General features: G+C 45.1%; 1 protein-coding gene across 1 annotated transcript; it reads right to left on the reverse strand.

Moving 5' to 3' along the window:
* Positions 1-770: 770 nt before the first annotated feature.
* TTC34 (tetratricopeptide repeat domain 34) lies at positions 771-12878 on the reverse strand. Its single transcript, XM_010184681.1, is given in 7 exon segments — positions 771-1289; positions 4523-4737; positions 5004-5271; positions 6139-6305; positions 8373-8565; positions 10417-10642; positions 11254-12878. Coding segments are annotated over 7 exon segments (3213 nt in total).
* Between the last annotated feature and the right edge of the window lie 1132 nt (positions 12879-14010).

Genomic DNA, 14010 nt, shown 5'->3' on the forward strand with positions numbered 1-14010 from the left:
AGACACTGCTACTGAGAGATTCTCTCCATTACCTGCACTGGCAAACTGAGACACAGGGATCTGATCTGGAAGTCCAAGGTGAAGTCTGGAGCTTAGCTGGCCATGTGTCCCAGAGAGCAGGGTATGAGTCACTAGATGGGATGTTTCATCTCTGCTGAGTCTCCTTCATCACATTATCTATGTTTCCTGGGTCAGACAAGCAGTTTAGTGGCAGTTGTACTGCTCCACTCCCTGTACTGGTGTTAATCACTGCAAATCCACCAGATGATGGCAAAGGCAGCTCCTTCTGTTCAGGAGTGGGTCACAAATGGTCCTTCACAAACACACTGCAAATGTACTGTTGACTGATCTTTTTGACTGGCCCATAAAAATAAGGCTACTTAATTGATCTGTGTGAATATGTGTTAAAGCTAATCAAATACATAGCAAGGAAATATGTGATTATTATTCATAAACTGCAAGCTGTTTGAATGTTTTCCTTCACTATGACTGGAACCCATGTGCTAGAGTTAGTTCAGACAAAGCAGTTTCTTCACAAGGAGGAGTTTATACATCCACAATAATTTTAAAGAATACTGAATACTGCAATTTGATTTTTTTCTCCTAGCTCTCTTGGTCAGTTTTGTTTCACTGCCTGAAACCTTCTACTTGAAATCATGCTGTACCATGTCCAGTGCATGTTTATCATGAGCTTCTCATTCTTCCCTCATTCTTGCAGCCTCACAAACAAACTAGAAAGCAGACACTAGAAAAACCCCAAACCAGATATGTTAATGTATGCTACAGCTTGATGCCTCTCGCTTAAGCCTTGTTTTCAGCTTTTTAAGCTCAGTATTTTTATCAATTTTAAGGCCATAGTCTGTGATTTTCCAGGCCTCTTCATAATGCTCCATTTCAAATTTACATTGTGCAATCCTATGAAAAGTTTTGGTTAGAATTTCACTGCCAGGGCCCTTCATGATGCTGCACAGCGCCAGAGTTTCGTCTAACTGCAACGCCTCAATATACTCCTTAACTGCTGCTTCTTCCTCAGCCACTGACAGCAGCAGGTGTCCTTTGGAGCAGTGGTCCTCCACACGTGTTTTAAGGCTGTTACGGCCGTGCTTCTGGATCACTTTCTCCATATCTTTTAAAGCTTTGTCGTATTTTTTCAGGTGCATAAGGCAAGCAGCCCTCTGTCTGAGATACCTCGGATTATCTTTGCTTGTCAGGACAGCCAGGGTATAATAACCAAGAGCCTTCTCATAGCAATGTTCTTTACTCAGCACATTTCCTTCTTGGGCTGCTACCTGTGGACAGAAAGTTAAGTATTAGTTATTAAAAGTGGTTACTTTTTCAAATATTGAAATTGCATCTAGCTTGAGAGCAAATAATTGGCGTAGTTTTGGAAGCAGATATAAAAATCTGGGCTCAATGGGCACTTGCTGTTATCTCCAGGGTTTATGAACCACTCCTCTTTGTTTCTTCGACAGCTTCCTCAGAAGACTGCTGCTGAAGTTATGTACAATCCTTAGGAACGACGTGTGAACTGAAAACTGAATGGACCAGGCTCTAAAAGCAGACAGTGTTGTCTTCATGAGAACCAAATTTCTGCCATGGCCTGCTCTAAAAGGTGACTACATGGAAATGGCATCAGATGGGTAGGCCCAGGTACTGCCCCACAAATATTTGCTAATAACGAAGGTTGGTGTCTACTGGAATTTACCCTTTCTATCATCTAGTTACCTCTCTGTGTGAGAAAGGACTGAAAATACACACATCTTTGTTGTGCTTTTGGTTCAAGTCCCTAGTGACTAATCTTATCTTTAACTGACCAAGGTTCCTTTTCTTAGAAAGAAATGGAGTGATTTGTGTAACTCCCATGGAATTATGGCAAGGGTTCATCTCTGAGCAGTAAATCCCAGAAGATGGGCAGATAAGCACTGAGCTTTGGAAGAGGGTTGGATGTTTTCACAACAGTTTGGAGCGAGTTGTTTCTGTTTGGGATCCACAGGCCATGAAGGCACGTGGAATGGCAGCTTCTACCTTGGGCTGACAGCCGAATTCTGACACAGACCATGCAACTTTTGGGACCATCTTGTAGAAGTCAGCTCTGGGCATCCTATGGCATGGCAATAGCCAACAAAGTGCAGCTCTGAGCATCTGGGCAAGGAGCTTGCAATCAGCCATGCATTTAACCTCTGACATGGGAAACTCAGGGGCTGAAGCTGCACTAGCGGCAAGCAAACTCCCTTCCTCTGACCTTTTGCAGTTTAATAAATCTTTCAGATTCCTATTCCCATGTGGCTCTCCCAGTTGTTTACAAACTTCTTAGCACGGGACCCCTTAGACTATAAATAATGGGAGATTTTTAGTGCTTTGTTTGTCGTGAAAAAAATCAGTACATCAAGGAGCTCTCCTTCCTCCACCCTTTCCTATTCAGCTCATGTAGAATTATTTCTAGCCCTTCAGACCAGACTCCAGGATAATGATGACACATTTCTATAATGCCTGTAATCTCCAAACACTAAAACAATGTGGCAGTGATGCTTTTGTGCTGAGACTTAGTGTTGAGCACAAACCACTACCCTCTTCTTTGCTTCGGTCGTCGTCTTAAAGTGGAGTCAGGAGCCATGGCAAAGTAAGGCCATCACTGGGGGTTTTGGCACTAATTCCGAGTCTTAAGCTTTTCTGCTTTTGCTGACATCTTTCTTTCACACACAGACTGGAATAGCCTTGCAGGCAAGAGGAAGTGCTACTGGAAAATCCTTTAAGACACCAGGCAGGTGAATTAACCGATTCCTTCCCCAGCCCAGCAAAGCACATACTTATCCCCTTGTCTCACAACATATATGTATAAAATGTGATTCTGGGCTAATCAGTAACCAAACTAATCACACTCAGTAAATCTTTGAAGATTAGAGAATATGGAAAGGCTTCCAGGTGCTTGAGGTCAAATGTTCACTCACTTGAACAAAAGCACAATATTAAAGATTAAAAAAACCCCAACAACTCTGTTTTACTTCCAACACTGGTATTGATTCCAGCCCTGAAATCAGTCTGGCCACCCCTCTTCTCTCAAGTGCAGAGAAATCTTTCATGCTAAATAAGCCACCAGTAAGGGGTTTTATTCCAGACCCTGTTCTGCAGATGCCAAAAGAAGACAGAAACAAAGTGCCTCTCCCACTTTTAAACTGTGGCACCAGTGAGTTCCTAATACATCCGTGCAGTTGAAGCTGTACAAAAATTAGGGTTTTTTATTTTTCCTTCTTTTTTCCCCTCATTGACAGCATAAGAAAATTCCTCCTGTGTTTTCTCAGAAAGCAGCACAAATGGACTTAGCTGTGAGCCTTCCATACAGAATGAGAGATGTGGCAGCAAGGGAAATTCAGCTGTAAAATGTATCTTCATTTACGGACACCTCCTTAGGGCCTCCACAGACACAGTCTTGATTGTACCTTTAGCAGCTCTACATAGTGGAAGATTGCAAATTGGCTCTAAAAATCTTCAAACTCTTCCCCGTAAGGCTGAACTTTTTACATTATTCAGAAGAGAGGGGCTCTTTGCTCTGTAATGGGCTGTATCTACGGCTTGGTAAATTAATACTTGTTTACTTATATCCTCCTGCTGTTTTGCTAAAATACATCCCAAGTACTCCTCTCAAGATGCATTAAGTATGTCAGCATGTTGTTGTTTTATAACCTGGGAGAAAGCATAACAATATAGCTTCTCACCAGGGTGCACACGATCTACAAATTGAATAAAAGGAAGCAAACTGATTCTCCGAACACGGAGCTTCTGGGTAATCAGAATTGCAGATGCTTGAGTGAATGTTAAAACTCCTCACCATCAATCTGACCTTGTCCTGACTTCTTGTTGGAGATGCTTTCTCCGAGCTGGATGCACTTTGGGGGAGAAACTTGAAAGAAATACAGACTTGGTGGACTAGAGCAATGAGCCATTTGTGAGTCAAACAGGTTTAGCTAAGAAAGCCAACCACAAAGGCTAGTTCATTTTAGAAAAACGAGAATCTATTTGAATTTCTAAATGTTACACACAACAGCAACAAGAATTGAAGTATTTAATGTAACTGAATTGTTATCTTCAGTTTCATTTAACCAAGAACATGAAGAAAACATGAATTTCCCTTCCCCAGAAGCCACCTACGAGCACCATCTAACTCACACAGCAATACTCATACTAGCAATGATTGTGTTAAGTCTCTCACTGCTGCTTCTCCCATCCCCTGCATTTTAGTACTGGGATTAAACAGGTCTCACACTAGGGAGATCAACAAGAAATGGTCCCCTAAATGATCAGAAAAGACAATAATGAATTATTAGAGATTGAAGCAAGGTCACTGCAATGAAAAGAGATTGGATTCAACTCCCTGATCTGGCTGGAGGGAGAGGCCAATCTGTTCCTCATTCATCTGATAAATGGTCCTCCCACACATTTCTGTTCAAGACAAGGCAGGGAAAATCTCTGCAGCATAATTTTGCTCCCCATTTCTTTCCTCACTGAACCCAGATGTGGATTGTACCTGAGAGAGATGCTGCTGTTGCTTAGCATCTATGAAGTTCAGGAGAAATCCCAACTCTCCTTCATCTCTCTTGGCTAGGATGCTGAATGAGTGAGCTGCCACTGGCACATTCCTTTTCTTCAGCTGCAGCACAGCCAGTCTTGCACTGGCAAAGTCATCAGGAAAAGAGTGGCCAAATGCCTCCTGAAGGTGATGAAGGGCCTCTTCGTACCTTCCTGTTGGTTAACATCAGTATAAGCTATATAACCCATTCCACATGGAGAGAGAGACATCAAGAAAGCTTACTAAGGCAGGATTGCAGTAGCCTGCCCACACTCCACATCTAAGAGTAGTAATTACTTCATACCCTCTCCCAGAACATTTGCAAACTTCTCTTAAAAAGTACTACACAACAATACGCTTGCCATTTAACATCCATTTTCTTTTAATTTACTGCTCATTCACTTACTCTGATCAGCTACGTAAAAGAACTGGAACTCACCATTTGCAATCAAAACATCTGTGTAGAAGATGTGATATTGTGAATCCTTGCAAATTTTAATTAGTGCTTTTGCAATCAAGAGAAGATCCCCGAGGGTTTCTTCTTTTGAGAGGTCTTTAGTAGCAACAAGCTCAGTTAACGCAGTCCTGCCATGCTGAAGAAGCCATTGAGCGATCAACCCCTGGGCTTCGTGCTTTAAAGACAGGATTGCTGGGATCACTGCTCCTGCCTCCACCTTCAGCGCTGAGATCAAATCTTGCACTGCCTCCTGTGTAAAAACAGGGCCAAAAAATGAAATGGTAGCAAGAACTACGTATTGATAATTTGTTCTTTCAGGTGCCTTCAGTTCTCTGCTGTCCCCCACGTCATCTGCACACCTTTGGAAGCTCTCTGCTCTTCCCTGTTCTTGAGTTGCATCGTTTCCATTTGCAAAGCTGATATGAGAGCATACAGACAGGTCTGAATGACTATTTGCAAAGTGTTTTGAGCTCCTCGGATTATCACTGAAAAAAATTCTTACAGCAACAAGAAGGAGATGCTGTGAATGAGTAAGTGCAGGCAGGATTTGGCTCAGCCAGGATAAACCAGCACAAATCCACACGTCCAATTGGAGATGCACCATTTAGAATTCACTGCAGGACTGGTGTGATACGCAGTAAAGCGTAAGGCTACTGACTGTAAACCATGCAAACATCTGACGTGATTTCCAGACAATGATGTACTGCAATCTGCAAATTATCACTGCACATCTGAACTTTTCACAGATGGAGTGGGACTCACTAAACCTTGAAACTATTCTTTCTTTTTCCTCTTGTTGTTGCTACATTGCATCTAACACAACATCCTGATGTGAAAATGTGAGATTAAATATAAGGGAGATTTTGCAGCGTTGCAAGTCAAGGCACGGTAGTGACTTTGAGTAAGATTTATGGTAAAGGTTTAGTCTTCCCCTTTCTAGATTTGGGAAAGCAAACTAGTAATGTCAAGTGGGCACCTTGTTCACCAAGCCAAAACAAGAGCCTTCGGTGTCCAAATTCTGTGAGAAACTCTTTTGATCTCAGGGAGTCCATGATAAAGACTAATATTGCTTTGTACTGCCAGAAAAATCACCAGCAAATCAATGTAGTGATAATACCTTCTGCTGCTCCAGAGCAAGATAAATGAATCCTCGTCCACTCAGAGCTTGCACGTTCCTAGGGTCCTCCTTTAGGATGGCATTGAAATCAAATATAGCAGTTTTCTTCTGACCAAGACGCCCGTAACATCGAGCCCTGATGAGAAGGCAATCTTCAGCATAACCACCTGGAGGAGAAAAATGCAGCCGTGTATTTTGTACTACAAGGAATTTTTCAAAAGAAGATTCTGCACCTTATAAACAGAAGAGCCAATTCTGGCAATAGCTAAAAAGATGTATATATACATTTACAGAAAAAAATCCCAATTTTAAGAGTGAATTACAGAAAGAAAGGGCACTTTGCTGAGAGTACTCATTGCAGTTTGATTTATAACTGTAACTGTCCTACTGGACTCAACTCTAACTTTCCAGACAGGAACAGGAATCACACTGTGCCAGGCACACCAAAAACACAGGCTCCACTTCAAAGAGCTTACAGTCTAGTTAAACATGCCAAAAGAACACTGTAATAAAAAACTTGAATGAGTGGAAAAGGTAACAGAATGAAAATCATCAAATCACATTGCTCAACAAGCTCAAAAGCTTCCTGGTTTCTAACAAAAACAAATACACATCTCAATCAACACTGTCTCTCCTCAAATATCCACGACTGCCTTTCTGGTTGCCTCAAGGTCTCGGCAAGAGTAAATCTCCTCAGGAACAGCCAAAGGAAGCAAAAGTAGTGGCCTGCAGTTTTGAAGCACTCAACCTTCCCAGGCAGGCAGTTTTGTTTTCTCCCTTCTCTGGGATACCTCCACTCAGCCAGCTGACAGTACAGAGAAAATCCATGTTTGCCAGCTGCAATGAAACGACTTCTATCAATTTTTGAGGAGGTCTGGAAAGCTTTGCCCTTTATTATTCTGCCATAAAGTCTTCTGTGCATTTTCACAGGGACCTCTGAAAGCCAGCACTGTGATGCTGCTTTGGAAAGCAGCAAAAGGAAGGTGAGGCTATTGTAAAAGGGAATGTCTACCCATCTACATCTGTCTTTCCAGCACACCTTTCTCCAAAGATCATTAATGTGCAACAAATAGAGGCAGCCTACCAAGGACATGACCATCATCTCAGGATCTGGGCTGGATTAGGATCCAATTCATTAGAGGGAATCCCTGGAGATTTTAATATGATGGAATAGGAGCAGCACAAATGAGAGCAGAAAGCTCTAAGAGGAAGATAAGTGAGGGTGGAGGCACAAGGCCATTTGGCTGTTTTAATAAGTGAAGTCAGAAAGTACACATTATTTTGGATAAAACAGTAGTCCAGAAGGGACTGAATAATTTACTGCCACACTTAATATGCACTGGGATTTGTGATACTAAGATATTTCTCCTCTGCTTTCAAGTAAGCGCTGCCCAGATAAACACATATTTAACAACGATAACCATGGTCCATTCACTGGCTGCAGAGTATCCATCTTTCTGCCATACACATGCTCCTTCCTTTCAGGGCAATTTCGTTAAGGATCTTAATTTGCCCAGGTTGCAATCAATAACTGTGGCATCCCAATACTGGATGATAAATCATCAGTGCCACTGTAAATATTTTTTCATAGGGAGGTCAGCAAACGCAGCGTCTTGCACAGCTGCCTGCAGAGATGAGCCAGCAGACAGGCTCCTAGCAATTCTTTTACAGTAATGAGACTTTTTCTCCCTCCTGATACGCTCCAAAACTTCTGTACCAAAGGTTATTATCGCTCTGGAGCTCTATCAATTGGATCCCATAAAGACAATATCTATTTCTTAACAAGCATCTGTTCTAGCAGGTGGGGAGTTGATAAGCTGGAATGCATGGGCTGTGAAATGGAACCATCTCAAAGCAATTAACAGGGTTTTTTTCCATTTCCATACACCAAACTCTCTTCTTCTCAATGCTGCTGTCATAACATTTGCTCAGAGTGAAAGGCAGATTTCCATACAAACATGGTTTTACTTGGAACATGCCAGAAGCATTTCCATGTTAGCCTGATCTCTCTCCTTAGGAAACGCTAGGATAATTGTGCACATAAGTGGGTGCATTCAGAAGAATCCCCCTGCCATTCTGCTTTCCTTTACCAGTGCAAGAACAGCATTGCACTGCTTATCCTAAAAGGGTCCTTTTGGGGAAATGACAGATGAGGTTGGACGTGCCTGCCTACCCACCCACTGATCTCATTTCCCATAGAAGTAAATCTCCCATCAGCATCTTCATGGCCGTACCTGAAGCAATGATGGCAAAGGAAAGGTAGGCAATGGCCTCTTTGATGTCCGCATCCTGCTGTTTGTTCTTCAAGATGGTCAGCGCTCTGAAATGGCAGTGAGTTTGCATCAACTGCCTGTCTTCATCTCTGAAAATGTCCATGATTGGGAGGAGGCAGGAGGTGTCTCCAATTCTGATCACTTTCTTTAGCAGCTTAACAATGCGAGAGAAAAAGGCAGAAGGGAAAGATTGGCATGAAAAGATAAATGAAGTCGTGCTAAAGCTGGACATATCACTGTCTGAAGGGACAGGTATGCTCTTGCTCTGTGCTTCCCCAAGTTTCAGTGGGGCTTTAGCAAGCCACGGTCCAGCCAAACACCAGGAATCTCTTTTATTTAACTCCTCAGCTGGTCCTAGTGTAAATGCATGTTGGAGAAAACATTAATTCTTATCTTTTCTCACCATCGCTGCAGCTGTGAAAATCATTCTGGGGAAACATTAATGCTGCTCTGCTTACTTTGGGCAGCATCTGTTCCAGGGTGGCTGTTAACTGTTTTTATAAATACAGCTGAACCGAAAAAAAAGTCCCAAAGAGAGGAGGTTTCTGTGGAACAGAAGGATTCCAGTGACCTCTTTTGACTGGAAAAACGTAAAACCAGTGAATTAATGGACAATTAGTGAAGTGCTGTGCCTCTTAGTATTGCTGTTGGGTATCTGGGAAAGGTATAGATTCAAATCCACAAACTACTGTACTCCTGGAAAAGAATCTTACCTGATAGGCAGTACCCTTGCCTGCACCCATTAGAGTGAGAATCACCAAGCAGTTTTTTACTACATTTCCTAAAGAAAAGAATCAAAAGGTGTCTCCTCCAGTAAACCAAATGTACTTAGCAGGTATTCAACACTCAAATCTGAGCCAGAGAAGCCAGGAAAAGAACTAAGTTATCTTGATGCAGCAGACACATCCCCTGAATATATTACTTTCTCTATTTTTATTAGTAGATATGAGTGTCTGGGTGCTGACAGGCAGGTGAGACAAAAGCATTTTGAAGAGAAATTTTTGGTGACATACATGTTTCATCTAGAACTTGTAGAAGAAGCTGCAGATAGGAATTCAGCTTCCAGGAGCAACATATGGACTCTAACAAAGTCATGTCATTCATTAATAGCCTGCCCAAAGGCAGCAAATTATACCAAACTTTCATTTTTCATAGGGAGCAGTGAAGTGGTGACAGGAAAACCTTTCTCTTTATGGCTAGTAGAATTTATGTGGGATTTTAAAAAATGCAATAGTTCCCTCTGATGGCAGAACGTGGTAATTCAGCTTTGTAATCCCTGGTAGGAGAATCAACGTGTTGCAATCTCTTTCATGGACTCAAGCACAAGTCATTAGCCACTAAAGAAAGAAAACTGCAGACTGATATTTGAGCTTCTGGCTTTGTTTCTTTCTCTACCCTCTTCCCCCCACTACAATGCTTCGTTAGGATAATCAGTTAGGTAGTAGCTCTGCCTTCTTTTCTCCAGGGGAAAATGACCCATCCCATCAATTCTGTCACCAGGGGCAGGATGTTTGGTCATGCTCTGCCCAGTTAAAGTCTCTGAAGAAAAGTGCCATTAAACAGCATGCGATGAATGGGCTGTATTTAGCAAGGAGTCCTTGTGAGGCCTGTGTCACAAACAGAAAGTCATACTTATGAGGCCTGGATTTATCAGTTTACCATTAAATTCCTGAGAAATTGAAGCACAGGCTGGGGTAGGTGCAGCCCCACTAGAAAATCCACCACAGGTGGTGTGATGGGGTAGGTTCTAACTTTGCGCCATGCGATGAGGTGGCCTCGCAGTGCCAGGACCTTACAGTTGTCACATAACCCTGAGGAGCAGGTGACAAACAGAGCCCTGTGCTGGGAAAATGAAAGTCCTTGGAATGCCCTTGGGCAAGCCTACACCCAAACACCCTCTGAAGTTGTACCCTGCATCTTCTGTATCAGCCAAAAGGGTTGTTAACCCTCTTCACCATACCACTGATTGCTCTCTCGTTCTCTCTGCTAGCCGGGTGCTCCTTACCTGGTTGCCATCATATGTGAAACCTTTCTTCAATTGCAGAAGCGCAAGTCTAGCCAGGACAGGAGACCTTTGTGGGTTTCTGGAGAGTGCTATTAAGAGGAGTTTGTGAGCTTCTTCTACACAGCCCATCTGGTACAGGGCATCAGCACAAAGGATCCGTGATGCTTCATCAGAAGTGTCCAGGTCCACCAAGAGAGAAGCCAGCTGGTAAACCCCAGGAGCATCTCTGGAGGAAAAATATAAAGAAAAAGGAAAAACCACCTTCAAGGAAAAATTGTTAATGAGAGTAACAGGGCCTCTTTGTCTCACCTGGAAGCTAAGCAGCAGGACATCAGTCCAGTATCAAAGTGGATGATACATTTTACCATATCCAGCACCATAGATATCTCTGCCAGTTAATTCTGTAATCATTATCTCTCTATAAAAACATGTTCTTAAGCAGTTGTGACTCTAAAGAAAGGTTAACAAATCGTGATTCATAGCTGTGGTTACAGCTGATACCACAATGGGAAGAAGTAACTTCATGGCCCATCAAATCCTTCAGGGTGCGAGTGAAAGGAGCCAGCCAGCACCAACAAATGTGTTTTATTATGGGTGTATCTACTCCTTTACAGGAGAAATCTCTGTCATATTCCCACTAGCGTATTGCCAGTTCCTAGCTTAGGCCAATTGGTATATCATGGATTAACTTTCATAGAAAGATTGGGCTGATTTGGCTACGTGGATCCTATCGCATTCTGACATACCAGCAAAACAATATTTTGCTGGTTTAACCACAGCTATGCACTTTTATTTCAACCTGTTATGTTAATCAGAAACTTTAAAAAGGTCTCTAGCCTATTCTCTACTACTCAAGCCACACAGAAACGTGAGGAATCTGCACAGCTCTGTTTGTTTCAATGCCCACAGGCTGAACTGCCTCCTGGGTACCTCTTCTTCTGGAGCATCTTCTGTCCTTCTTCTTGGAGAACTTTTAGCAGCAGTCCTCTTTGGTTCCAAGGCACGTAGGACTTGATTGTGAAGATGGTTTCTTCCAGCTTTAAGTGGCAAGCTGTGATATAATCCAGGGCTGTCAAGTAATGGCTGCCACCAGAAATCCGGGTAAGCCCACGGCCACACAAGGCTTTAATACAGCTGTTAGGATGCGGGGAATCATGCTCGATGACCTTCTGAAAGTCCTGCAAGGCTTGCTGATGGTCATGAGCATGGAGGGAGCAGAATCCTCGCAGTGCTAACAGAGTACTGTAGTAAGTTTTCTGCTCTGCAGCCAAGAGGTGGTCACAGATGTCCAGGGCAGCTCTGATGTGTCCGTGCAGGAGATGGCAGTCTGCTAGCCAAACACTGAGCTCACGTTTGGACCCTGGGGAGATGTGAAGGAGGAACTGGACTGTCTGGATGACAGAAGGGAGCAGTTCAGTACCACGATTGCCTCTGAGTTCAGTCCGGGTACGAACAGCCTCCCTGTATGCTGCAAACTTCACCTCCAGGACAGTTCTAGCCTGTTCTTCAATCCTCTCAGTGTCATGTGGTGAGAAAAGCTCTTCAAAGTGTTTCATTGCCTGGGTGGGGGTTGCTGCAAAGGCTTCTGCTAAATCCTGCATCATTTCCTCCATCCGCCCACCCAAGAAGTAGTATGCAGCAGCCCGTTCCAAGAGCAGACCCAAAACTTTCTCATCTCTGAGATTATTATCAGCTGAGAAGCCCTTGAGGGCCTTGCTACAAACTGCCACACACTCCTCAAATTTGCTTTTCTTAAAGAGGTAATCTGCCTGCATCCTGCAAACCCAGATATCATCCGGTGCCACTGCAGACAGGAAGTCATAGCAGTTGCCCAGCCACTGGTCCAAGGAACTGCAGTCTGGGCTTGCTTTCTGATGTGTTGAGAGATAACTAGAGAAGGCCTGGATGACCTGTGGCAGGTGTTCCCTTTGCCTAGTACACACGTAGGCCGCTGCCTCAGCTCGATGCATCGCAAAAGCTTGGATATAGTCCACAACTCCCTTCCTAACTTGTGTCCCTGACAGCACCCATGCCAATGCTCTCAGTAGCAGCAGTTCCATTGAATGCTTTGGGTTAGCCTTCAGCAGGGTACTGCATTTACTCACCACCTCCTCCAAGCGTCCTCGCCTGAGCAGGGTCTCCAGTTTATATACTGAGGCTACCACATTGTCAGGACTTAGGGTGGAGAGAAAGATGGCAGCTATTCCCACACTGAGGGAGACAACGGCCACGTTCTTGCTCTGGATCTTGGGAATCTGATTCTTGCCTTCACACCACATCTCCAGGGTGGCTATCACTTTCTCCCAGAGCCCTCTGTCCAAGGAGTTCACTTTGTGTACTGCTGTGGGGGCACTGCAGCTGAAGGCAGTCACATAGAAAGCAGTGGCTATTGGTAACTCCTCCTGGGCAAGATGTTGGTCCCCTTCTTTGCAGATCAGTGCAGCAAGCTCCTGAGGTGACATTTTCTGCACTTGTATCTTCACCAAGCAGCATCACACATGTAATGTGGCTAGTGCCTGTAAAGCAGAAAGTCAGCAACGTGAGGGGCTACGGAGCACAGGTTTTTTTGCCTGGGGGGCAGCTTTCCAACTGACATACATAAGCCTAGGTGCTGTAAAAAGGCAGGGTTTTGTCATTGACAGGCTTACTGGGGAACAAAGCCACAAGAAGAAACACTACAGAGGTTCTCAGTCCACAGCCAAGTAACATTGGCTGGAAAGCAGCCACACAACTGTTCCCTACGCCATTAACTGTCCAGGACGTGGGGCTGGGGGCCTACCAGGCTTTGTCCTCCCTGGCTGAGATCACCAGATGGTGAGCCAGTGCTGATGATGGCCAAGGAAGAGACAGGATAGCACCTTGATACGCTTCACCCACAACTTGCCTTTCCTTTGCCTTGGACAGGCAGAAAAGGGAGAAGAAAATTTACACCTTCTCCCTGTTTCCACCTCAAAGAGTCAGTGGGAAAGACCAGACCCTGTCCCGCGGCCCCACAGACCTGAGGCCCACCCCTCCCCCTGAGGAGCCCTCAGGAGCACGAAAGGTGCCCGGCGGGGCACAGCTGCGCGCCAGGCCCCGCAGCAGGGCGCAGAGCACAAATACCTGAGAGCGGGCGGCTGTGGGAGCTGCTGGGTGCCGCTAGACCGGCCTGGAGCTGCCGAGGTCCTGTGATGGATCCCAGCGCGGCGTTTTCCCGCCGGGGAGCTCCTGAGGCGGCGCGACGCGGTGTGAGGGGAGGTAAGGCGAGGCGAGGCGGCGCGGCGGGACGTGAGGCGAGGGGAGGTGAGGCGAAGCGAGGCGACCTGAGAGCGGGCGGCTGTGGGAGCTGCTGGGTGCCGCTAGACCGGCCTGGAGCTGCCGAGGTCCTGTGATGGATCCCAGCGCGGCGTTTTCCCGCCGGGGAGCTCCTGAGGCGGCGCGACGCGGTGTGAGGGGAGGTAAGGCGAGGCGAGGCGGCGCGGCGGGACGTGAGGCGAGGGGAGGTGAGGCGAAGCGAGGCGGCCATGGACAGGACGGAGAGCAGGGCCAGGCAGCCGGGCTCCCCGTTGCCTGGAGACCGCAAACACTGCCCGGCCTCCGCTGCAGGCGGGCGGG

Source organism: Mesitornis unicolor, unplaced genomic scaffold (assembly GCF_000695765.1).
Source record: "Mesitornis unicolor isolate BGI_N332 unplaced genomic scaffold, ASM69576v1 scaffold13895, whole genome shotgun sequence".
Classification (NCBI taxonomy): Eukaryota; Metazoa; Chordata; class Aves; order Mesitornithiformes; family Mesitornithidae; genus Mesitornis; species Mesitornis unicolor.